Source organism: Oryza glaberrima, chromosome 5 (assembly GCF_000147395.1).
Source record: "Oryza glaberrima chromosome 5, OglaRS2, whole genome shotgun sequence".
NCBI lineage: Eukaryota > Viridiplantae > Streptophyta > Magnoliopsida > Poales > Poaceae > Oryza > Oryza glaberrima.
In genome coordinates, this window is record NC_068330.1 from 6,001,755 (window position 1) to 6,029,750 (window position 27,996).

Consider the following 27,996-nt stretch of genomic DNA (forward strand, 5'->3'; position numbering starts at 1 on the left):
TTTGGCCATGCCATTGTTAATGCCAAAATTTTGTATGTTTCTTTAGTGGATTCGGTTAAGGTAAGAAACCGATTGGATATGGAAATTTATATAGATAAGGCTGAATTTAAGGATGAATCGTGAAGAGCCTGGCAAGACAGTTTCATATTTTTTTAGCATATATCTTAAATGGACAGAGCTATTTATTTTTCTTTTCTTCTTAGGAAATCTTATCTCATGTTCGATATGGACTTGTACAAACCCGAGGGTATAAATATATATACCTGAGGTCTTTGTAATCTCTTAGATCAATATACAACCTTCGGCACATCACCACCTTTTAATTCCAGCGAGTTCTAGTTTCGAGTGGGGCTAAATTGTTTCGATCGTCGGCAAGGAAGTAAGTTCCGCAAACTTCGACTGCATCGATTTAGTTAGGATCTATTCAAATTTACATTGGACCCATAGTCGTTGATCCAAACTTTGTCGACATCTGTTGGCCTCGTTATATCACATCGACCTATTGCCCGATTGGTTTCTTGATACAATCCTATCTTGCTAGTTGCAGGATCAAATTAGTTGCCACACTCTAAGGCTGAGTTCGTTTTGTGGTGGTTCCCAATCTTCACTTCCTCGGTTCAGTCCGATATTCTAATTAGTTGCTACAATCACTGTCTATCTTGATATGCGGGCTTTAGCTAAAGCTGCATCGCTTCGACCTCTTGGTCCAATCTGATATATTCATCACATTTGTATAGATAGAGATCTATCGGCTAAATAGTTTTTTTTCTTATTATTTTCAATCTTATATTGTCTCGATTAGGTTCGATCTATTAGATTGTTGCTAATAAGTTTAATTCTAGCAAGTCAATAGGTCTTTATGCAACGTTTATCGGAGTTCTAGTGATGAGTTATCTTGTTACAATTTCTGAGTGTTACATCGCCTCATGTTTAATTCAGTATACTCACTAATTAGATATCTCTTTATTAATTTCAATCTTATATTGTCTCGGTTTAATTCGATCTATCAAGGTTGTTTTTAATAAGGAATGACTTACTAGTGGTTAAACATTGCTTGGTTCTAGCCGATGGTAGCATAAGTTTCGATACTTATCTTTTCAAGTTTACATTGGACTCACAGTCGTTGATCCAAACTTTGTCAGCATTGGTTGGCCTCGCTATATCACATCCACCTATTGCCCGATTGGTTTCTTGATCTTATACGATCCTATCTTGCTAGTTGCATAATCAAATTAATTGGCACACTCTAAGCCTGAGTTCGTTTGTGGCGGTTCTCAACCTCCACTTCCTCATTTCCCGTGCGCACGCTCCACAAACTGCTAAACTGTGTATTTTTTTTAAAAAAATTATATGAAAATTGTTTTAAAAAATCATATTAATCCAATTTTTAAAGTTCTTTTAGATAATACTTAATTAATCATGTGCTAATCTACTGTTATGTTTTCTATGCATAGGGGATTAGTTCTCAACCCACACCAAAGAACACAGCCTAAACCTCAAATTTAGGACATGCACTATTAGTTAAGCAGATGTCGCAGGACTTCGTATGTTGGATAGATATTGAGCCACCTGCCATCCTTGCTGGTGTGGCAAGAGAAAACTGTCACGCCTGTTACGGGTGTCGTTTCAATATTGTTTTGCCATTGCAGATAGGCTGGCGTGGCAAAAATGTTCAGATTTTTTGAAAATAAATAATGAATGTGTTATTTTTAAAATTTCATTTTTTAAATTTTTTTTATAAAGTTAGTATTAAAAGAAGGGAGGTTGCTTAAGTCACTGCAGCCTATAAAGAAAAACACTCAGTTATAGTATAGTAAAATAGTAGGAGTGACACTCTTGTCAAAGTAAACGCCAGTGGGAGTCGGTGACGCCACTCTTGTCAAAGTGCTTAACACTTTAACAGTTGGATTAGCAAAGTACAAGTAGCGCCACCGAATCTAGCATAGCAATTAGCAACCATCCCCCTTCCTTCCCTTCCTTGCTTCTTCCTCCTCCCCCCGTCCCTCCCTCGCCACCCTCAACCACCACCACCACCCCGCGCGCGACGCCATGCTCCGCCGCTAGCCCACACCCTCCCCCCACCCAGGCGCTCAGCGAAATGTCCCACCGGGCGCCAATGCCGGGGGGCTCCTCCCCCCTCTCCGACGCCTTCGCCGCCGCCGCGCTCCGCGACAAGCCCGACTCGCTCCCGCCGGGCCGCCTCTCCCCCGTCTCCCCACTCGTCCACTCCAGGCTCCCCACCCCCACCTCCTCCTCCGGCTCGTCCGGCTCCGCGCCGCCGAGGCCCGCGCGGCGTGGTGGTGACTACCACGGCGTCGGCGAGGGGTTTGGCCCGCTCATCTACACGTCGTGCTCGTCGAGCGCGGGTGGTGGTGGTGGTGGCGGCGCGAGCACGGCCACCTCGGCGCTCGCCGCCGGCGCGTTCCCCGCGGGGAACATCTGCCCCTCCGGCCGCCTCCCCACCACGCCGCCTGTTCCGCCTCCCCGTGCCGCCCGCCGCGACGTGCTCGGCTCCGGCACCGGCAACTACGGCCACGGAAGCGTCGTCCGCGCGCGATGTGCCGCTCCAGTCTCCTCCTCCGAGGACCACGCGTCGGCGGTCAGGATGTCCGCGGCGGCGAGCGCCGAGGCGGAGGAGGTTAGGCGCGCCGGGAACGAGCAGTACAAGAACGGGTGCTTCGAGGAGGCGCTGCGGCTGTACGACCGCGCGCTCGCGCTGTGCTCCGACAGCGCCGCGTGCCGTGCCAACCGCGCCGCGGCGCTCATCGGGCTCAGCCGCCTCGGCGAGGCCGTCGCCGAGTGCGAGGAGGCAATCCGTCTCGATCCGTCCTACGGCCGCGCGCACCAGCGCCTCGCGTCGCTGCAAATAAGGTGATCACTGTACCGTGAAAGTTGCTTTCATGTTGCGTGCTGGCAATTCTTCGTGTTGCATTGTCGGTGGAAATAGTTTATCTCCTGTGCCAACGCATAACTGCCTAAATCGATTAGTTCTAATCGAAGTTGAATCGCTTAATATTATATTTTTATTGGGTAATCAAAGTTAACTGATCAATATGGGGAGGGAAATTGTAATCTAATCTCACATTTAGTGTGTGAGGACATTTCTTCTGAGTAATATATTTCCCCCTTCCCCGAAAAAAAAAAACTGATCAATATGGATATTGTGCTGCTGAAATTTGGTTGTACTTGGTGGCATGATTTCGTGGAGTGGAGATCTCTGCTTCTTATAGCTTAATTTGGAACATTTCGCATCGGAATGATTGAATGTTTCGTGGAATGTAGTTTCGGATTGCAAAGAATGAGAAGAAAGGGAAATTTACCTTTTATAGTAGTGACTATAAAAGCTAACCTTGTGACATACCCGTTGCTCTTGTATTTGCTGATGCCTATCACTCTATTTTTGTTTTTCCAGTGATAGTGGGTGTTGGGGGTGGGCAGGATGTCATGGTCATTCTATTGCTTTAGTCCCTACATTTGTGATATTTGCTTCTTACCCGTGTGCATTTTTGGATATTGTCTTACTAAATATTTCAGGCTTGGGCGCACTGCTGATGCTCGGAAGCAAATTGGCATGGGTGGCCTGCAGCCGGACGTTGTAGAGTTGCACAAATTAGAAGCAGTGGAAAAACACTTGGGGAGATTCGCTGATGCACGCAAGATTGGCAACTGGAAAAGCGCGCTGAGGGAATGCAACGCTGCAATCGCGGCAGGAGCAGACTCTTGTGCAATGGTCAAGTATCCTCCGTTTTATTTGTTATTGCCTAGTCATGCTCTGATTGAAGAATGTTATTTATATATTGTACCAACTGCAGCTCTTTGCTTCTAGAGCGGAAGCTCTTCTCCAGATCAATCAACTTGATGAGGCTGATTTGGCAATCTCTAGAGCATCCAAGCTTGATTGTTCATCCTCATGCTCCCAGGACATGATGTTGTGTGGATTTCAGTCCAACTCATATCTCTACTATGTACATGCCCAAGTTGACATAGCTTTTGGAAGGTAATTTGGCAAACATAGAAGTCCATATTCCTGCTTGAGTATAGATTACATCTATCATATGATGTCTGGACATTACTTTTATTTTCAACTTATGGTCACCGTGGCAAATACAAATGCATAACAAACTAGATTGTAAAAATCATTAAGAGAATTTATTCTAAAAATAATTGTTCTTTGCAGGTTTGATAGTGCTATGTCATCAATGGAGAAAGCTAGGAAAATAGATTCTGGAAACGTTGAAGTGATGGCCATGCATAAGAATGTGAGAACTGTTGCCCAAGCACGAACCTTAGGGAATGAACTTTTTCATTCTGGAAAATTTGCAGAAGCTTTCCTAGCATATGGCGAAGGGCTCAAGCATCACCCTGCAAATTCAGTCCTCTACTGCAATAGGGCTGCTTGCATGTTCAAGTTAGGGCAATGGGAGAAGTCTATTGAGGACTGCAATGAAGCCCTTAAGATTCAACCCAACTATTGGAAGGCTCTCCTAAGGCGTGCAGCTTCCTATGGCAAGGTAATACTTTGCCCAATCAAGATGCTTTTATGCATATGATGATTGATGCTGGAAGACTTATGTTGTGCACACTATTTGCTTCTTTGGTGATTAGATTGAACAATGGGCAGATTCCGTGAAAGATTATGAGGTTCTTAGGAGGGAACTTCCTGGTGACACTGAGGTAGCAGAGGGGCATTTCCATGCCCTTGTTGCTCTTAGGTCATCACGAGGTGAGGACGTATCCAATATGAAGTTTGGAGGAGAGGTTGAAGCACTTGTAGGGGCAGAACAATTCCAGATGGCTACAACCTTGCCAGGTATTTGCTCTGGTCATCATCGTATATTTCTTCCATAACATCGGCATCGAAACTTACAATATTTAGTTGATTTAAGAAGCACTGTCCTGTAATAATATAAAGATAAGCATTCAGTTTGCAAAATTGCCATCTCTCTTTCTCTCTCTTGTTTGGAAGCTGTGTGGGAGGCCCTACAGATATATGGTAAAACACAGAAGCGTTATGTACAAACGGAAAAACTGAAACTTACAGCCCTTAGGGGAGTAAGACATTTTACAGTAAGAGTCTAGCAAATAAAAATGCTTATGCTCCTTGACTTGATGCATATTCAGAGGGGCTTTTTCTTGAGAGAATTTTCCAGTTCATAATATTAGGCACAGTATTATTGAAGATCCTCCCATTTCATTGTTTCCATGTGCACCATGCTGCAAAACCACAATCCAGACCATGGACCAATGAAGTCATAGGACAGCAGGTATGTTAGATTTTGTAGCAAACTTTAACAATTAATAGAGTATTACATTTTTGCAGGTGTTTCCGTTGTTCATTTCATGGCACCTTTAAATCAGCAATGTTCTGATATCGCCCCATTTGTGGATGCACTGTGTACCAGATATCCATCTGTTAATTTCCTCAAGGTAACTAGCATCTTCTAATGAATTATGTGCTTCTGATTTCTTATTATGATCTCTGTCAACATGCTTCTTTGATTTTGACATAGGTGGATATAACTGAGAACCCCACAGTAACACAATTAGAAAATGTCAAGACAGTTCCAACCTTCAAAATTTACAAGGATGGGACAAGAGTGATGGAGATGATCTGCCCCAGCCATCAGCTGCTGGAGTCCTCACTGAGACAATACGAGGTCTAGACCACGACTTCAATTATTTAATATTACCTGCAAGTTCAATATCCCCAAAATTGACACATGATAGCCACAGCTAAGAAGGCAATATTTGTTTGCCCTCTGCGAAGGCGAGTGAATATAAGTGAGTGATGTGAAAATTTACCCCATTTCGGCCAACCATATTCTTCTGTGCATTTTTACCATCCCCATTGTTATTTATGTATCTTATTTATTCTTTCTATATATAATGTATATGCTTGTACTGTTCTTCTAAAACATAAACAATGTCTTACGTTCTTGTATAGAATAGGTGTAAATTCTTGTTTTCCTTAAACTCGTATATTAAGTTACTCGGTTTATATTCTGTGTATCCACAAACCTTTAGCTGCGTCTGTAAGCTTTTGCTGCAGTTCTTTTATACAAATCTGTATGTAAACTATATGTAACCATATTGCCCATAGCCTGATTTGCTCAATGAGAGCATACCAACTTTATCATCACCTTTTTTTACATTTACGGTTCAACATTTTATTGTCTTGTGATTTGGCAGATCAGTTTTATCATAATAGATATATAGTTTTTAGCCGCTGAGTGGGTGGACTGTCAATGATGCTGACACGCCAACATCTGGCTGGCTGGTACTGTGTCATGTTAAGACCGACGATTTTGGCCCGTCCTATCGTCCAGGTCGGCGTGCATTGTTATCTTGTCACTGTCCATCCGTGGAGCTATCACTGGATAGTGGTCTGGTTTTGGATTCGAGTGCTTGTTAGCTGTTGCTTTCTTCCCCCACAGTGGGCAAATAATGTGATGTGTACATGCGTTGTTATCATGCAACTTTCCAGGACTCTCACTGGGCAGCCGACTGGGTTTTGGATTTTTCATACTATGTTTTCTTTCTTTTCAGTGCAAATAACATGAAGTTTTCATGCAAGTTTATGTGCCGTGTTGGTTTGCTTAGACATTATCTTAAAAAAAAATGTGGTTTGCTTACAATGTGGATGGTAAACCTGCTTTTCTGGAGAGATTTCATGCTCCTTTGGACAGTCATTGATGTCAAGAACGGCAAGTTATATGCATTTTCAGAAGCAAGGTAGGTTGATGTCGAAGGGGCTAGCTCTAGTGAATTTCACATGGGACAGTCCAATTACCTCAAGATACAGTTTTCTGCCTGACAAGAAACAGAGGTCGAGTCCTGTAACTCTACAGGAAGATGATTTGACGACACAGTGGCTGTTCTTTCTGTTTAATGTTAACTACAGCAAAGAGTTTGTTTGCTCTGTTTTATCTTGATGCTAACTGCTAATCATGTGACCTTGCATTAAGGGCAGGTCCAACCACGTTTCCTTCTTTATGCTGGAACTGCTGGTAGTGGCCCTCCTAACTGCTGAAGGTGACCAATCAACCTGAAATCTGCATGTGTATATACCTTTTCCCTTTACATTTAGAACGCAACATTGCTAGGAAAAGATAGGCTAACAAACAATAAAGAACAACAGATCAATCACAGAAGACACAAGATTTAATGTGGAAAACCCTCCCAAAACAGGAGAGAAAAAATCACGGGCGCTAGCCAGCAAAATATCTTCACTATATTTGGGGTGAGGTTACATCACCGCACGACGGCTTACAAGAGGTATATATATGGTGGAACCCTAAAAGGGATGACGATCCGTTTTGTGGGGGCTCCGCCCCCGCAGAAGCTGGCCTTTATTAAGTGCAAATGAATTTGGATCACAACTCAACAAACTCCACCTTGAGACAAATTCCTTCTTGTAGCATGAATCAATCCTTCACCCTAAACACAACAAAGACAAAAAACACTTTCGGCGCCAAATAGCCTCTTGGGCTAAACCACTATACCAACTAAGCTTGAGCAAAGCTCAAACTTAGCAACAGGAACAGGCTTTGTCATCATATCAGCAGGATTATCATGAGTACTTATCTTGCATACCTTTAACTTACCTTGCGCGACTACATCGCGAACATAATGGTACTTGATATCAATGTGCTTTGTCCTCTCATGAAACATCTGATCTTTGGTGAGGCATATAGCACTTTGACTGTCACAAAACAAGTTAATGCAAGAATCAACTCCACAATGCAAGAATCAACTTCACAAAGCTCAGCAAACAATCCTTTCAGCCAAACTGATTCTTTACATGCTTCAGTAATAGCCATGTATTCTGCTTCAGTGGTAGACTGGGCAACAACAGGCTGCAATGTTGCCTTCCAACTCACAGCACAACTACCAATGGTAAGCACATAACCTGTGAGTGACCTTCTCTTATCCAAATCTGTAGCAAAATCTGAATCCACATATCAAACAAGCCCCTTATCAGTCCTGCCAAACTTCAAGCAAGCATTAGTTGTGCCTCTGAGGTACCTGAAAATCCACTGAACAGCTTTCCAGTGTTCTTTACCAGGATTAGCCATGTATCTACTAACCAAATTCATAGCATGAGATAAATCTGGACGGGAGCATACCATGGCATACATCAAAGAACCAACAACAATAGAATATGGAACTCTAGACATGTATTCTATATCCTCATCAGTACTAGCACATTGTAAAGCTGATAATTTAAAATGAGGTGCAATAGGAGTGCTAACAGGCTTTGCATCATGCATGTTAAAACGCTGAAGAACCTTCTTAATGTAGCTTTGCTGACTAAGAAATAACAAACCAGAATTTCTGTCTCTAGTGATTTCCATACCTAGAATTTTCTTAGCAGCACCAAGATCCTTCATATCAAACTCACTACTCAATTGTTTCTTCAATGTAGTGATTTGTTCCTTGCTCTTGGCAGCAATCAGCATATCATCAACATATAACAGCAAGTATATAGGTGATCCATTAACAAATTTAATATACACACAGCTATCAAATTCAGACCTCTTAAAGCCATGTGACAACATAAATGAATCAAACCTTTTATACCATTGTTGAGGAGACTGTTTCAAACCATACAAAGATCTTTTCAACTTGCAAATATAATCCTCCTTACCAGGTACTATGAACCCTTCTGGCTGGTCCATGTATATCTCCTCCTCAAGCTCTCCATGTAAAAATGCTGTCTTCACATCTAACTGCTCAAGCTCAAGATCATGCATAGCAACAATACTGAAGAATGTGCGAATTGAACTATGCTTTACAACTGGAGAGAACACATCATTATAATCAACACCAGCAATTTGACTGAAACCTTTTGCTACTAACCTTGCCTTAAACCTCGAAGGCTCGCTAGGAGATAAACCCTCCTTTCTCTTGAAGATCCATTTACAACGAACAGGCTTCTTCTGTTTTGGCAAGTGCACAAGCTCCCATGTGCCATTCTTCTCAAGAGACTGCATCTCCTCCTGCATAGCTGAGATCCACTTCTCACGGTCTCCAGAAACAACAGCTTCAGTGTATGTGGCTGGCTCAAGAGTATTCTCCACCTGTTCAGCACAACTAAAAGCATAATAAACCATATCACATTCCTCAATAAGGCGGACTGGAGCTCCACAACTCCTCTTTGTTCTGCGATGTGCAATAGGTTCATCTTGTGGCTGCAAAACAGGAGGTGAGTGCTGAACAGTATCATTAACATCATTACTAACAATTTCAGTTTCCTGATCATCCACGTGCTCCACCTGCACGCTAACATATTGCTGCTCCTCATTTGAACCACCTGGTATGACATCTGTGGGCAAGCTGTCATTAAACATAATAGATTCATTGAAAACAACACTCCTGCTCATGAAGGTCTTATTAGTTTCAGGATTCCATAACTTATATCCTTTTACTCCCGAACCATAACCAAGAAACAGACACTTAATAGCTCTAGGCTCTAATTTTTCATTATCAACATGAGCATAAGCAGTGCATCCAAAAACTCTCAATTGTGAATAATCAGCAGGCATACCAGACCATACCTCAATGGGAGTTTTCTTATTAAGTGGGATAGAAGGCAACCTGTTGATCAAGTAGCAGGCGGTGTTAGCAGCCTCTGCCCAAAAACGCTTGTTCATGCGAGCGTTGGACAGCATACAACGAGCCTTGGAGATGATGGTTCTGTTCATGCGCTCAGCCACACCATTTTGCTGTGGAGTGTACGGGATGGTGTGATGCCTAACGATGCCTTCCTTCCTGCAGTAATCATCAAAAGCATCCGAACAGAATTCACCACCATTGTCAGTGTGAAGTACTTTTACCTCCTTTTCAGTTTGCCTTTCTATCATGACTTTCCACTCTTTAAAAGCAGCAAATATATCATCTTTATGTTTCAGGAAATAAGGCCACACTTTTCTAGAGTAATCATTAATAATGGTAAGCATATAACGAGCGCCACCAAGAGAGGGCTTACGAGAAGGCCCCCACAAATCAGCATGTACATAATCAAGTATACCTTTGGTGCGATGAACTGAGGTATTGAATTTTACCCTCTTGTGCTTACCAAAAACACAGTGCTCACAGAACTTCATGTTACCCTGAGTGCAGCCATCCAGCAGGTTCCTCTTCATCAATTCTGCCATACCAAGTTCACTCATATGTCCAAGACACATGTGCCACAGGTTAGTCTTACTAGGTTCATCTTTAGAAATAGCAGCAGCGGTAACAGAACCATGTAATGTACTTCCTCTAAGGACATATAAGTTTGCAGAATTCATATCACCAATCATGTAAACAAGAGAACCTTTCGATACCTTTACAACTCCACCTGAACCGGAGTATTTGTATCCCTCTACATCAAGTGTGCTGAGAGAGATGAGATTTCTCGCCATCCCTGGTATGTATCTCACATCTTTCAGCGTGCGTGTCATGCCATCATGAGTCTTGATTTGAACGGAGCCAATGCCCACAATCTCACGTGGGTTATCATCTCCCATGCACACAACATCTCCATTCTGCATAGACTTGTAAGAACTAAACCAATCTCTGTTAATGCAGATATGAAACGAACATGCAGTATCAAGTATCCATTCATCATGACTAGCAACACAACCAGCAAAAACGACAAGACAATCTTCTGAATCAGAGTTTTCAGCACTGGTAACAACAGAGGCCTTACCATCAGATTTCCTTTTCTCCTTATTTTGCAGCTTCCAACATTCTTCAATGAAGTGATTTTTCTTTTTGCAATACTTACAGAACTTTTTACCTCTGGACTTAGAACAGCCTCTACTCTGGCTCTTGTCACGATCATTGCTGTCGTTGTAGGTTCTCTGCTCAGATCTGCCTCTGACCTGCAATGCTTTGCCCTTAGAGGACGACGCATCAGACTGAACCATACCTTTCATCTTCTTCCTGTTTTGGAGCGCCTCATAAACTTTCGCTAGGGTTAGTTTATCACGGCTTAAAAGTATGGTGTCACGAAAATTTGCATATGAACTAGGCAGTGAGCATAACAGTAAAAGATCTAAATCTTCATCATCAAACTGTACCTCCATCGACACTAGGTCGGCAACGATCTCCTTAAAGACCGATATGTGGTTCAACACAGAACCACTCTCCTGCAACTTGTGCGAGAACAACTTCATCTTGATATGCATCTTACTGGTTAGATCTTTAGACATGCAGATCGATTCCAGTTTGAGCCAAAGTTCTGCAGCAGTCTTTTCTTGCAATACTTCTTGCAAAATATCATTAGATAGATAAAGTTGGATCAGCGACAGAGCCTTACGATCTTTCCGCTTCTCCTCAGCGGTCCACTCAGCCGTTTTCTTCTTCCCGAAGCTTTCCAGCACCTCATCAAGATCCGAAGTTTGCGCCAGAACAGCCCGCATCTTGACTTGCCACAGCGAGAATCTCGTCTTGTAGTCTAGCAGCGGTAGATCATACTTCATCGACACCATCGCGAAACCCTAATCTGAGAACAAGCTCTGATACCACTTGTTAGGAAACGATAGGCGAACAAACGATAAAGAACAATAGATCAATCATAGAAGACACGAGATTTAACGTGGAAAACCCTCCCAAAACAGGAGAGAAAAAACCACGGGTGCCAGCCAGCAAAATATCTTCACTATATCTGAGGTGAGGTTACATCACCGCACGACGGCTTACAAGAGGTATATATATGGTGGAACCCTAAAAGGGATGACGATCCATACGGCAGAAGCTGGCCTTTATTAAGTGCAAATAAATTTGGATCACAACTCAACAAACATGACGTGGGCTCAATTGGACTTATAAACACTGGATTAAAACAGGTTAGTGTAGGCCTTCTGTTACCCCATTTTATCAGTAATTCTTTTCTTTTTTATATTTTTAGATTAAACTCCAGTTTCATTAATCTGGAATAGGATCCGACACAAGTGCCTCCTCAATGGACGAGGGCGGTATAGATAACCAAGTACTAGAAGATAAACTCTAATTATCAGTAGTTATTGTTTGATGACATGGGGGCATATCCGGAGCTGCAAATTGCTGCTAATAGCAGGCTGGAGCTAACCTGTCCATGAACTCATGGTTGACATGGGTTCAGTGCTTCAGCTACAACTACCTGAAATTACATTAACAAAAAAAAATGTCTCGCTCTCTCTCAAAACACATTCTCAAAAGACAAATGCTTCATTGTTAGATAGGTACTCCTACATACAAAACAACGTTAGTGAATTATCATCCCAATATATCCATCTCAGTTAGAATTCAGAGCATATATCCATCTGAATTGGAATTCAGCTCCAAACTAATCACTACTCATCGTCATCATCTTCCTCAACATCAATGCCAGTGAAATCTATCTTGGCCCATTGCTCATCAAACAATGCCCGGGACGCAGCTCTTTGGACAAAGAAGTCCATTCCAACCTCGTAATACCCCTTCTCCACCTCTTTGCGGACCTGTTTCTGGAACTCCTCGAACTTGTCATCCGCTTCCTTCAAGAGAGCTGCTGTCTTCATCACGGACTTCCTGTTCTTCTCGACCCATTCCTCCGAGAGGCCATCCACCTTGACGGGGTTGTTGGTCCTCAGGAGAGGGTAGTCCACTAGTCCTCGGGGCTCTCGTAGTATGCCTCCCTCTTCTGGGCGAGCACCCAGTCGACGTACTCCTGTGGCATCCGAATCATCCGTGGTGGACGCTCGCCGCCGTCGTCTCCATCTGTCGCTGCCGCCGCCGCCGCAGCAGCAGCAGCACACGCCTGCTCTGCCCCCTTGCCTGCTTCGGAGGTGGCCATCGCCAGAGAAATCGATGCTGGCCGTGTCGCTCCCCCCACAACCTAAATACACACGTGCGAACCCTCGAAGCAGTCGGACTCGGGGTTGGAAGGGGCCTCGGACACGGTCAACATTGTTTCATGCTGGATGGGCCTAGCCCAACCTGTGCAACAGGATTATGAGCAGTTTTTTTTTCTTTTCTTATTAGAATGAGGAATAAGTTCACTTGAGGTCCCTCAACTTAACAACGTGATTTTTTTTAAGGTCCCTTAGCCACAAAACCATAAATGTGTACTCCTAAACTCACACAAATCGTGCAATCAAGGTTCTATGGTAGTATATATGGGTGGTTTCGCTGATGTGGTATCCTAGTTAGCAATCTGGGCTCACATGTAAGTGAGATGGATAAAAATGTGGGTCCGTATCCTTTTTTCTTCTCTTTTCTTTCTTCTCTTTTCTTTGGCGTAGAGCGTGGTGCGGCACCGGGCGGCTTCAAGCGGCTAGAGCAGGCAGGCGGAGCAGCGGCCGCCGCTTAGAGCGAACCGGAGCAGGGGCGGCGACGAGCAAGCGCCAAGAGGGCCACCGGTGGCAGAATAGGGGCAACGGCGGGCGAGCACTTGCACGAGGATGCCTAGGTCGATGTCGATGTCATCCGCGGCGGCGCTGCCTCCGCCTGCGTCGGTACGGGTCGTAGGAGGTCGATGAAGACGGCTCAAGGAGGAGGGGATGAGACAGTGATGAGGTGGTTCCGGCGGAGAGCACCAGGGCGTTGGGCGGCCGCCAACTAGTCCGGAGGTCGGCGAGGAAGGCGACGACTGGCCATGGAGGCCGTGTAGCGGGCCCGCGACGGACTGAGTGGGTGGTGGAGTTGGAGTGGACTAGGCGGTAGCCCGGCGTGGTGGGGAGCTCATCTGCCGGGGGGGGGCATGGGGGTGCCGATGAGGGAGCAGGAGGCGAGTAGTCAGAGCAGGCGAGTGAGCGTGCGACCGGCGGAGTGGAGCGGCAACGGCTGGCGAGCGGAGTGTCAGTGGCGACGAGCGAGCGGCTGGCGGAGCGGAGCAGCGGCGTGCAACCGGAGCAGGCCCGCGAGCACGCGGCCGGCAGAGCGGAGCGGGTGACGACGAGAAGATTGGAGAGGAGAAGAGAACTGAAGAGAAGAGACAAAAGAAAAGGGAAAAAAAGAGAGAAGAATAAGCTATGTGGGCCACATATTTTTTTCATCTCACTTACGTGTGGACCCCATATTTGTTTTGGTTGACTAGGATGCCACGTTAGCGAAACCACCTATATATGCTGCCATGGGACCTTGATTGCACGGTTTGTGTGAGTTTAGGGGTACACATTTCTAGTTTTGTGGTTAAGGGATCTAAAAAAATCTCGCTGTTTAGTTGAGGGACCTGTGGTGAACTTATTCTTAGAATGAATATTATTACTGGGCCGGATTATTGGCAAGATATCCAGGGGCCTAGCTAAATTTGCAGGGAGATGTTTTGCAATCTTCAAAGAAAAAAGTCCATTTTGAGTCCCTAATATATAGTACAACTGAAAGGAAACAGAACAGAGAGATCAACTACTATAGTAGAAGTGTACAACCTATAAAATGGAAGAGGCTGGATAGTTTAATGTGCACAATTTTACCTCTATCTTCCTTTTTCTTTTCAAATTTTTGCAGTGGAATTTTGTCTTGGGACAGGGGAGTAGGGTAGCAGCCCTATTTATCTCTTTTCCATCGATTTAATTCATCTCAACTACTTCATTCTTCTTTTTTCTCTTTTGAGGGAACATGCACGTTGTTATTTCCTTCGTTTTTTGGTTCATGATACATTTGGCTCTGTTGTTCAAACTTCAAATAAGAGTCCTCACTACTTAAAAAATGATCTTTCCAGACACCCGCTTTATTTTTGCAAACGGATCTAAAGAATATCTGTATATTAAATGATTCTAGAGGTGTAACAGGGAATATTTGCTTTGCAACAATTGCTTTTCACACGCGGACTCCTTAAGAGACCTGCATGTGAAAATAGAGTTATTTTCATAGACGGGCCTCTTATGAGACCCGTATGTGAAAAATATAGCACCGGCCTCCCTCTTCTTTAATTTCTCTCCTACCTCTTCGCATCCTCTCTCTAAGTCCTCCCCCTTCTCTCCACTCCTCTCTGCCTTTCTCTCCATTCCTCTCCGAATGGCAATGATGAGAGGAGGAGGCAGTGGCGGTGGACTTGTGGAGGCGGTGACAGTGAGCTTCTAGCGGCGGCAACAGCAAGTGCAGAGTTGGGAGCTCACCAATGACGAGCTTTTGGGGGATGGCGACGGCGGGTGAGGTGCTGGGAGCTCAAGAGGCCGCGAATCCAGCGTTTAGGACATCAGAGGCGGCGGATCTGGCACTCAGGACCTAGGAGGCAGCGAATTCAGCGCTCGAGACCTCAACGGTGGCAGATCCGGCACTCGGAACCTCTGCGTCAGTCGATCTGGCACCACTGGCCTCGATATCTACTACGCCTCAACAGCGACGACAACAATGGTAGATCTAGTGCTCGGGAGTTTGGGAGGGGTTAAGGGGTGACGAGGAAGGTATTAGAGAGATGGCCGGGGAGGTGGAACCCTAGCAATAAGGACAAAGACAGGTAGACGTTGAGCCAGTGGAGGTGAAACAAGAGCAGTTATGCGACAATGGCGGTTCTGGTGGTGCGAAACCATTGGAGGTGGCTTTATGTCGCCGGAGTTGTAGAAGAAGAACAACAAAGAGGAGAGAGAGGATGCCTATTGGACGAGGCTCACTGGCGTCATTGGTGACTTCTGGCATAGCGAAGCCACGAAGCCAGGGGCCGACGCGGATTGGGATGTAAGGAGACACATCACGAGGAGAAGGGGAATGGCTAAGATAAGGTTAATTTGTTTATGGAATCTTGGTGCTATATGAGCTATCGGAAAAGTGACTTAAATTTGTGGGTATTTTTAGTTGACCAAAACTTCACATCCATTTATTTATATGCTAAGCATGCATGCGCTCGAGTTCTAAATCCATTCCATTTTCTCAAATTCAATAAAGTATGAAACAACTTAGATGCATATCCAAACAAAGCTAGCAATGCTCTTAATGGAGGAGCAGCAACCTGAAGGGTAGAGTCACACCTATGTTTTATGGTATATTTTTTATAATGGAGATGTGTTACGTGTACCAGACCTTTAGATAATTCTGTACCATTTGCCTACACAATGCAAATCCTGGAAATTTTTCTGTAATTTTTATCATTTGCCTTTCATGAATTTAGGATGAGTTCAGCAAGTCATAAGATTGATCAGAATTACTACCACTTATGCCATGGGGCTTTTAGTTTATATGGAAGAGGTGTGGACTGGCAGCATGCGTTGAATAATTCCTCCTAAGGCCACAAAATAATTGGCCTTCCCAGTTTGATTGATTAGTGGCTCAAGGATGAAAGGCAATTAGAATTTTGTGTATGGGGTTTTTTCTTTGACTTTTCAGTATTTACCATTTTTGTCATTGATGAGTGAATTGAATGATAGTATCAGATATTAGTGATAGTGAGATTTAGATACCGCGCTAGCAATCTCAACTTGTGCTCCTCGATTCGAGGAACGACCTCGATCATTATCTGTGTTTTCACTGTCTTATTGACTTGGCAATGGATCAACTGTTGGAATTAATGAATGGGCCTTAGCCCACTCGAAGATTAATTCTTTGGAAAATCACAAAAGCCCACCTCATGGGATGGCATGCATGTGGAGTTTAGTACCACCTTGCTTATTCTAGGAGAGGGGGACCTCCTTAAAAGGGAGGATGCCCTCCTAGCCATTTGAAGCATGTGTGGTGGAGAGAAGAGGGGAAACGCGCGCGCTCGCTCGCCTCGCCGGGCCGGGCCGGCGGCGCGTGCACGACGTACGCGTCGAATGGTCCGAAAAATTGGCTCCTCACCCTTGCGCAGATGCAGCCTCCTTTTGCAGTTTTGTTTTGCTGCAAATTCGGATTCGTTTTTGTTTTGGAAACATTCCGAAAAATCCGGTGCGTGCAAACGGCATGGAGTCCGGATAAGTTACGCGCGACTTATCCGGTTCGGTTACGCGCAGTAGAGATCGTGCGGGCGCCCTGATCAAGCTAGGGTTTGCCTCCTACTCTGTACTGCGCCGTCGCTCGTAGACTACTCCATCTCGCTCGCCGGCGTGCACCGGCGATCGGGAGAGCAGGTCTCCGGAACCTCTGCCTTCGGCGTCCTGCACCGGGAGAAGGCGGCAATAAGGTTTTTGGGAAGCGCTTCGCGCGACTGCTCCCTGTTCGTTCGCGACGGCTCGTCTTCCTCTTCGCTCGCGTGTTTCGTGCCTTCGTAGACGCTTGCAAAAAGTTTCGACCAAGCAGCCGGTATGTTCGTCAACTCGGTACGTGTTCAATATGTTGCGCATATTTGATCTGTTCATGTTATACTGTGTAGTTTACATGTGTAGATCTAATGATGCGTTCATGCTAGTTTTCATCTGTAATATCATGATTTATTTATGGAATAGATTAAATCATTATATGCCTATAATCTCAACATCAACAATGTATCAAAAGTACTTTATATGATAAATATTTTATTAATCCTTATAGTTTATGAACTACCAGAACTTACATATACCATATGTGTCACGCCCGGAATTTTTATCCAAAATTCCAAACGCTTACATGTGTGTTAAATCCTTATCTAGGAATCAGCTGAGGCACACAATAACAAATTGATAATAGAGTACTATCAAACAGCTAATTAATATTCGCAAAATAATAAATTATTACAGAGGTGGATAGTTCCTCTCAAAAGAATAAAATTCTACGCAGCGGAAATAAACAAAAGACTAACAGCTATGGCGACTCCACTCCACAAGCAACTTGACCCGAACAAAGCCTAATCCTCCAGATCATCACTTTCACTGAAGTACTCCTCCTCTGATGAATGAATATTGCACGAATGAACATATGACATACTCAACAAGACACACAGCAAATATGCAAGTGCACATGATAACAAAGGATAGCACAGTACAGCTTATTTGCATAAACAACATTTAATAAACCTTTGAGAGAATAATAAAACAGTTAAGTAATTAAGCAATATTAAATAAACACTATACAACACACCCGTGTTGCATAGGCCCAACCTCATCTGAACAACCAAACCCGGTTGTACAAATCAAACCTCCATACCAGGAATATACCATTCCAAGCCAAGAGTTAATTTAATTATCACAGTATTATCATCAATAATAAATAGTGTGAGACTAATCACGAAAAACATTGTTAGACCCGCCCATAACCGCGGGCACGGCTATTCGAATAGTTTTACTCTGGCCAGAGATGTACCACTGTACCCACAAGACACAGCTCCACAACATGTCACCATGCGCCTCAATACCACCACGGTACCTCGGAAAGGAACTGTGACAATACCCCTCGCACAACACAACTCACCACAGTGCACCATACCTGGATCATAATCACCCCCTCTACAACCAGAGGCATGGACTCCCCAGCGATCCCCACGGACTTCTCGCCGCTTCTCAGTCTGGCACCCCGTAATGAACCACGCTATACAAAAGATAAAGCCGTTGCCCATGCTGGCTTGTGGTTGGCACGGTTAATGTTTCACAATAGTAGCTCGCGAACCGGTCCTTAATTGTCATGAGCACGACCATCAAAACCATGCGCTCACAACCCACCTTTAATCAGGTTTTAATTATCAATTAATTATCATAACATGATTAACCATCGTGAGCTACCATTAAATATAACCATAAGTAGTAATGTAGTATGATTCATCCCATTAATGATCTAATGTTTCTATGCATGACTAAGCAATTATATATATATCATTTAGCTGAACCAATCCAATATATAAGGTCCAAGCTAATCAATTTATTACCCATAGGAAAATAAAGTCATCTTCGGCCATAATTAATTGGGAAAGGCTCACCACCCGATGACATTCGAAAATAATGCTTAAGTTGAAATGAAACATTAGCTTTAAACGGGTTCAACATGCTCAAAGGGTTGTTTGGGATCTGTGTGACTTGCCTTGAGCTTCTCCAAACGCTTCTGAACCTTCCTCAACGTACACACTCTCCTCCGGAACGTCGGAAACTAAAGCAAATGAACAAAATCAACAAAACAGTACAAAAACAAGCATAAACAATACATGTGGATATTTTTAACATATAGATCTTGATTTTAGATGAATTTAGCAACTTGAACCACTTGAATCTGAGTTACGACGATTTAGTTATGAATTTTCTAAGTTTAATCGATTTTCACCTAATACCGAAAAGCTAATAAAAAGGAAAATATGATGTCATCACGACATCATCGCCGACCTAGGCTCGGCTCCACGCGACCACCGGCGATAGAGGGCTCGGCCGGGCTATCCGAGGACACCCCTGCGAAGAGGACGATGACGCGAACTCACCGACACCAAGAGCAACGACGGACGATGACGAACGACGGCCGGCGACGAGGTCCGACGGCGGCTCGGCTCAACGTCGGCGACGGCGCTTCGGCGGTCTTCGGTGGCTGCGAAGGGGCGGACGGGGTGCTCCTCCACCTCACGAACCCGACGGTGGCGACGGAAGGTGGCGGCGACGACCACAGCAGCGGCGCGGCGCGGCTGAAGTAGCGACGACGACGGCGGCGCTAGGGCTCACAAGGCGGCGGCTCTACGGGCAACGGCGGGGCTCGGGACATGAGGCAAACGGAAGAGGACGACTAGGGGATGCTTTATATAGGCTTGGATTAGAGAGATCGGACTCCAAACGAGAGGATTTGAGCCGGAAAAACCTAGGGTTAGTTTGGAGAGATAAACTCGAAAACGAGTTTGATTCGGATAAAATACAAAGAAATTAGCTCCGATTCTTGGATGAAAAGATAGAGGACAACAAAGGGATAAAAGCCCCTCAACCAATCGGACTCGAGGATGGCCGGTTGGGGCGGATTTGGTGGGGGACGGCGGCGGCTCGGCTTCGGCTGTGGCTGACCAGAGGTTGAAGAAAGGCCCGACATGTGGGCCCCACATGTCGGCGGCTGAGAGGAGGGAGGCGCTGCGGCTTGGCTTGGGCCTGCTTGGGCCGCACGGCCGCACAAGGGGAGGGGACAGCCCAACAACTTAGGAGAGGTTTTATTTTAAACTTTCTCAATTAAAATAATTCGTGAAATGATGTTTCATTTATTAAAAATACTTTCCTTGCTCAAATAATTCCCAGAAAAATCTAGAAAACAGATAAACAAGCAAAGTATTTAATGAAATTTTATCTAGCTCAATTTTATGTTGAAATTTTTCCTCGGTTATTAGAGTTTAACTTGTAAGCTTTTAAAATAGTTTCTAGAAAATGCATTAAAGAATGAATTATTAAAGGATGATATTTACACAATGCATGTAGATAAACAGATTCTGTGCTTATAATATGCTCAATTCAATTTATATTGATCACAACATGCACGTGCACGATTACTAGTCAGATGAAACGACATAGTTATGTTCTCCGATGTAGGATGGCCTGGTACAGTGCATGAACAGCGAGTTTTAGCTTCTGGGTACCCATATATACAATTTTCCTAGGCCACCACAGGGTTAGTAATATTTTCTAACACATCGCTTTTTGGTTATAGTATTATTGAAACTAGGAAGAAAGCCCGCGCAGATGCGTAGGAAATTTATTTATTGTTTATAAAATGTACAAAAAAGCCCTATCTCACCATATTCACTGTATGAAATAGGCCATAGATTTTTGACATACTAAATTATAATAATGTCCATCATATCCCAAAAAAAAAAATTCTTTTTGTACTCATCTATCACCACTACTTATTATCATGTCTTGAAATATGGATATATAGTTAGAATTGCATCTTTGCACAAATAAACCCAATACATAATTAATACCATAAAAAATCATCTCTACTTCATACCCAAGTACTCATGTCTCATAGGTATCCAAATCTACATGTAAATAATTAAAAATACCACTTCTACCAATTAATTAATAGAATAAGATCATTAAACTTATATATGAATGCCCCTTTAATAACCGGTGAAGCCAAATGTAGCCGCTAAGGCTTTTTTCTCCAATGCCTTGATTCATGGGTCCCGTATTGATATAGTCGTGATCCTCAAGACAAGCTCTTGGAGCACAATTTTATAAAGGATTGTATCGGTAAGTAGGTTAGTTGAGCTCTATTGTCAATGGTGATCTCTTAGATGGACCACTTCAGCTCAATAATAAATACTCCTACCATAGTTACTACAATGTAGCCTGTTGAGATCCATGCTTGGCACCCTTTTAGGGTATGAGTGAGAGAAAATGGAGGTGATGAAAATAGTTTTTTTTTAATGTCTTGAGTCGATTTATTGTATAGAGTGTACATAATTTGTTTACGGTGTTAATCGATACTGCTAAATTTTAGTAGTACATATATAATTTTAAAAATTAGTAGGGTTCATCATTGGACTCTACTTTGAAAAATCTAATAGCTTTAGTGGTGAGGACCATGCAAAAAATATTTGTTCAAATTGTAATCCTTTGCTAACATACAAGTTAATATAGGTTTTGATTTTTTTTCTTGTGTTATACATCTAATATTCGATGGATGTTCATGGGATTAATATTCGATGGAATTTTTTAAAATTATTTTTGCTAACTGTTAACACTATTTGGATTAGAACGACCTGAAAAGAGATATAATGTAGTTATATGTATGTTTTTTTTCCTAGCGAATAGTAGTATCTCGTATGTATTTATGTTTTTTTTCTTTTTTTTCTTTTGAACGAATATTTGCCTATCATAGGAATAGGGTATATGTATTTGTATTCATAGTGTGCGTCTGCACACATTTATATGAGCTCTTGTGATTGCTTTTTACATTGTTAGTTAAAAAAGTACTTTTAAAAAAATTGACGGGAAGAGAGTGAAGCAATGGGTGGCTGAGGCGGTGGCATGGTGTGGCTTCTTTTACCATCTCATTAAGAGTGATCACTACGTATATATGCTCAATTTAGAAAAACCTTAGCTTGGAAAGAAAGAGAAAACTACCATATGGGACATACCATATACACACTCTTCTTTTTTTCTTTTTTATATTTCTTGCGTATGTATATACATAGGAGTTGTGTATGTATATAAGGAGATATTAGATGGTTTTTAGATAGAGGGATTACTGTTATAGATCTAATTTAACGGTTGAAAATAATGGATCACCGATTTTGAGTGTAAATCGATGAATAATTTTTTTATTTTATTTTATAGTTTTTCTTAGATTCTCTCTAATTAGAGCATCACATGACATCTAATGAGCGTTTGTAGGAGTATAGAAATGCTATTACTCATAGCCACAATCTACTTGTAGTCAACTATCATTTGTGGTGGATTGGTTGCATCCTCTACCTATCATTTGTTGATCATTGCACACTTAGTATTTCCCTTTATTTTCGGTGCCTGATGATATATATGCTCATTAGATATCAACTAACCATGAGGTGCATTGTGCATGGATACCTCATGAGTAATATGACTTGGTGATCAATAAATAGTGACTTGTATATAAAACCTACATATAGGGGGATCAATGAGGACATATCATTGATATTTTAGGCTAGGATTGACCAAGTATATTGCATAATACATATTGAGTTTTTATAATGCCTAAGTAATAAATTTAAGGCAGCGTTGTAAAGTTCTTATAGCATTAGCTACTCCCTATTTATAACGAGTACATTTCTCAAACTACTATACTATACGGTGCATTACACGGTATGTGTTCTACAAATACTTTTTATATAAAAGTTTTTAAATAAATCAAATAGATTCATTATTTTTAATATTTAATACACAGTTAATCCTATGCTAATACCTGTATTATTTTGCATGTCATGGATTAGCACACCTAATGAGCTAAATCGAACGAAGCCTAAGCAGGAGATAAAAGACATCGACATGATGTGAAAAGAATATATTTGATTCTTAACTTATAATAATATATAAATAAACAAACATCACAATACATGAAAATACATTCATAATAAATTTAGTAATATTATTTGGATATATCAATATTTTTTGATAGTAGGGAGTGAATATTTTTTTATAGTAGGGAGTGAGTAATTTTGGGAAATTTTACTCACAACTGGAGTTATTTTATTTTTGAAAATGCAAGTCTAATCTTGCTATACAATATACATTTATACAATGCATATTATTCATTTATTTAGATCTTTTGTAAGTTTCGATTACATGTATATTGTAGAGTGCACAACTGTTGGCTGAAATTATTAATTTGATTTTTTATCTCATGAGAGTGAAAAAGAAAAAGGAAAAAGAAAAGAAGGGAAAGGGGGCACGTACAAAGTATGTACGTGCATGCACACACACTGAAACACGTATGGGGCCGATCAACATGATGCGGCTTTCTAAACATAAATTAAATCTATTTGGTATTTTTAGATGTAACGAAAAAATATGGGTCTACCAGATTAAATGAAAATTAATGGTTAGATGTTTTGTTTTTTCTTAGAATTTGTCTAATTTATAAACTGGAGTTGTTCATTTGTTTTTGAAAATGCAAGTAAAATTTTACTATAGAACATACAATTATATAGTGCATATTATTTATTTATTTAGAATTTTTTATGGGGAAGGGGGATACGTACAAAGTATGTACGTGCATGCGTACATATATGGGAGCAATCGACGTAGATGTTCTAATGATAAATTAAATCTATTTGGTATTTTTAGATCTAACGGTTAAAAATAGGGAAAATTGGAACTATGGTGTCCACTAGATTAAATGAAAATTAATAGCTAGATATTTTGCTTTATTTTTTCTTAGAATTTCTCTAATTTATTTGTTACTTGACAGTCTAGGAGCGTTTGTAGAGATGTCATGTGGTGGCTTAGGAGCATTTGTAGAAAGTTTTATAAACTTTTAGTATTATTTTTTTTAGAATTTCTCTAATTTATTAGAGCACCACTTGACAGTCTAGGAGCGTTTGTAGAGATGTCATGTGGCGGCTTAGGAGATAGATAGATGTAGTGACCTGACTGAATTGAAATATTTCCAACTAAATACTACTTTTCTCATGGACTCGGAATATCCGAGTAGGATGGGCTCCATACCCACGTGTTAGGTTATACAGGGATCAATTTGTAGGCGAACAAGCACTGCCGGTCCGCCGCCCGGGGAAAGAGAAGAAATATTCAACTAGGTGCATGTCTCGCGGCGAAATACAATTGAAAGGGGAATTGGGGCAACGAAGCTGTGGAAAATTCTTAATGGAATCCTGTATTACCGCAACCCAAACGTTCAGACCAACATAACCAGTTTGAGTAAATTATATGTGTACCCATAAAAACTAACTCAATCCCTTTTATACCCCCGAAATTTACCCGACCCCTTCTTTACCCTTGAAATTTTAATTTGATCACTTCCATGTCCCTGCCATTACATTTTCCTTTTTTTCACTGTTGCGTTTCGTTGCAAATGTCTGTTATACCCTTGATGATTAATTTAGGTTTAAATATAAGCTTGAAAAAGATTCAAATTTTTGTTTGAGTGCACAGTGTGTGCATTTTATGAAACAAATGAGACTAAATAATTATAGCAGAAAATTTTGACATAAATTTTGAAAATAAAAAATGTAATAAATTAAAAAATTTATTACAAATTTTAATAGGATAATGGATATTTTTGATCGGGAACATTCATAAAAACAATATCATGAGCATTGATAGTCATATCTTTGTATGGATGCTCCTCATTTTTTATGACTTTTTAAAAAATAAAATAAATACAAATTTTTATTTCATTGTCTAAATTTTTTTGTCATAAATAATATATAATAGTCTCATGTGACAAACTTTTACATTCTCAATAATGTAATTCATAATTTTTTATGTTCATCCAATGGGTAAAATGGATATTTTTATAGAAATTAGATGGTCAAGTAACGGTCAACTGACGAGAGGGGCATGAAAATGATCAAAATCAAATTTTAGGGGTATACTAGGAAGTAAGCAAAATTCAGGGGTATATAAGGGATTAGCTAAAAATTAAGAGGTATAGAAGGGATTAGCTAAAATTTTAAGGATATACCAGGGATTTTCTCTTGTAGGTTGGATAGAATAGAAATCCAAATTTCATAGAGAACCTGCTCTACAACGGTTGTCCTACCACTCTTATGCCCCGCTTCCACATGTACAACGCAAAGAGTGAGGGCCCTCTACATGCAGTACTGCTTATTGACAACTTCACTTGGTGGAACTCTAAAAAATTTGCTCTTGTATAAGAGATATCAATGTAAACTGTCAATAATTAAAATTAATTGGTGCTTCTTTTATTGAATGAAGCCTCTGTAGCTTCTCTCATGAATTCATGGCTTTAAAACGCTGGAATTAACAAAAACTAGCTAAGTAGTAGTACTATTACTAGCAGCCATATAATAGCTTTATTGAGAAGCATTTATAAGGTGTTGAGACTTGAGCAGGTCAAGCACGATAACAATTATACATTGACCTATCAAGTATATATTCTATATGCAATACATCTTATTCTAATCAAGCCTTGCCGAGCTATTCGAGCTCGAGCTCGCTAGGCTTGCGAGCCTCAGCCTAGGTTAGAGCTTGGCTTGTCTAGTATTCGAGTCGAGCTCGAATCAAGCATGTAATGAATCAAGCTCGAGCAGCTTGCAATCTATGAGCTTTTTTGACAGCCCTACACGCATCATATATATTTGGAGTATGAACTATATATGTTTGTCGACGTTTGATGTCGCGATTCTGGTATTTGCATAGTATGGGGATCGTTGGTGCTATGATATATGCGAGACTGAGGTAAAAGAGATGGAAACATAGATTTTTATACAGGTTCGGGCCGCTGAATTATCAGGTAATAACACTACATCCTGTTGGCCGAAGCCGATATTGCTCTTATTCACCATAATCACACTAGTACAATATTTGGGGTAGCCTATCTAACTATCATCGACATGGCGGTCTGAAGGTCTGACTCGTAGTCGACAACAGGGTAGTCTTCCTCCTCGAGTTCGTGCCCGGCGAGATCAGAGATAGCGCAATGTCTCTCCCATCAGTATCCGGAGACACCATAGGGGACTAGCCGTGCCTATCTTCGAAGTCGATATCCGGCGTCTTATCTTGGCGTATGTTGGCTTGTATTGGCTTGTGGCTTTGTGGCGTCTATGTTGGCTTGTATTTATACCCATAGGTGTCCCCTTGTCCAAGTAGAACTAGAGAAACCAATATAGATACAATCCGAGTAGTTCTTGTCGTTTCCATGTAGAACTCTGGTTGTCTTTCCTTATCCAGAACTCCTCCTATATCCGTAGGTTGTTTCTGTATAGGACATGGTATGTGGTGGGTCCTGCCGAGATTTAGTCAACTACTATTAGGTATGTGGTATCCATAACCCTGACAGTAGCCCCCGACTTCGATGCAAATGAACGAATTCATATTCTCCACCGCGCGCAGATCTTGGAGTAACTGTTATCGAGCTCTCGTGACCGTTCTCGGTGAGTTTAGAGATAACGTTAGACTTCCTTTATCAGCCTCGTGCGGGCACCTAAAGGGTTTGTCTGAGTCAATCTCTGATGTCAACCGAGAAAGTGCAGAGCGTACGACTAAGTCTCCCGTCTTGCTGTAATCGAGAATTTGGATTGAAGTCAAGAAATTTTATCTCGGCGGGTACACCATTTCTTCATTCCGTATTCCTTGTCGAGATCTACCAACCGTTCTCGAGTAATCGAGTAGGCGTAGAGTCTGCGACGGAGCCTTGTCAACATTTATCGTACTCGCTTTAGTGATCTTGGTGTAGAACCATAGAGACATGGAGTCTTCGATAATGTCGAATAGAATTTTCCTGAAATCAATACTCAGAAAAGAATATTAGATAGAAATAGCCCCCGAGCGAACGCTCAAAGGGTAACATGTTGTAGAATGTATGGAAAATGAAAATAAATTAAATTTACAGACCAATGTTTTGTATACGAGCGTCTACTCTTTTACCAACTTCGATCAGTCAGTTTTTTTAGTTATACATTCTCCCTAGCCCCCAGCCTTGTCGTCGGAGAATCGTTCTTGGAGGATAAGGCTCTTGGACCTTTGACCTGCCTCGGTTGAACAAGCACTGATCCTAGCCCCCAGCCGTGAAGTTGGAAAGTCCATTTCCGATTACACGGCTTGGTTAATACGCACGGCGAGAACTCTTACACGACCAGATCTTACATGGTCTTTCGTCTCTGAAGGATCCGACAAGGCCTTATCGGCTCTGGGCGTCCCCAGCCGAAGTTCCCTTAGGTTCCTCGGAGGCCTTGTCAAGACGGCGTAAAGGGACAGTAGGATATGTTTCAACGCTAGGTGTCATCGTGGTAAGGGATCTATGGGTAAAACACTTGACGATATTGTGTACCTGATGTCAACTTTTTTGGAGTAGAGGTAATGGGAGGAATGCTACACCTCTGGTCGAAAACCAGTTATAGCCTCAATTCGACCACTTGAAGTGGAAAAAGCGGGAGAATCGCTACACTGTTGGTCGAGGACCAGATAGTAGTCATAACTCGATCATCTGAAGTCATGGTGCGAGGACCGCTGCGTTATTGCTGTAGTCGTACCTCGACCATCTGAAGTTAAGGTGCGAGAGATGGCTACATTTTACTAGTTGGAGAACTAGCAAGCGAGTAGAGTTATCTCTCGGACACCAATGGAAGTTGCGGTGCGAGAGATTGCTACGTACTGGTTTGAGGACCAGCGAACGTGTAGAATGATCTCTCGAACACCAATGGAGGTTGCAGTGTGAGAGATTGCTACGTGCTGGTTGGAGAACCAGCGAGCGAGTAGAGTTATCTCTCGAACACCAATGGAGGTTGCGGTGCGAGAGATTGCTACGTGCTGGTTGGAGAACCAGTGAGCGAGTAGAATCATCTCTCGAACACCAATGGAAGCTTGCGGTGCGAGAGAGTGCTACGTACTGGTTCGAGGACCAGCGAACGTGTAGAATGATCTCTCGAACACCAATGGAAGTTGCGGTGCGAGAGATTGCTACGTGCTGGTTGGAGAACCAGTGAGCGAGTAGAATCATCTCTCGAACACCAATGGAAGCTTGCGGTGTGAGAGAGTGCTACGTACTGGTTCGAGGACCAGCGAACGTGTAGAATGATCTCTCGAACACCAA

At 42.3% G+C, this 27,996-nt stretch overlaps 1 protein-coding gene and 1 pseudogene across 1 annotated transcript; one reads left to right on the forward strand and one right to left on the reverse strand.

The window, feature by feature from the left end:
• Positions 1-1,965: 1,965 nt before the first annotated feature.
• On the forward strand, positions 1,966-6,939 carry LOC127774977 (inactive TPR repeat-containing thioredoxin TTL3-like). Its single transcript, XM_052301273.1, has 7 exons — positions 1,966-2,871; positions 3,535-3,730; positions 3,813-3,997; positions 4,178-4,511; positions 4,606-4,810; positions 5,321-5,427; positions 5,511-6,939. The coding sequence occupies exons 1-7, from the start codon at positions 2,099-2,101 to the stop codon at positions 5,661-5,663; spliced, it is 1,953 nt and encodes a 650-aa protein (XP_052157233.1). The 5' UTR covers positions 1,966-2,098; the 3' UTR covers positions 5,664-6,939.
• Positions 6,940-12,320: 5,381 nt separating this feature from the next.
• On the reverse strand, positions 12,321-12,802 carry LOC127772802 (uncharacterized; annotated as a pseudogene).
• Positions 12,803-27,996: the final 15,194 nt, after the last annotated feature.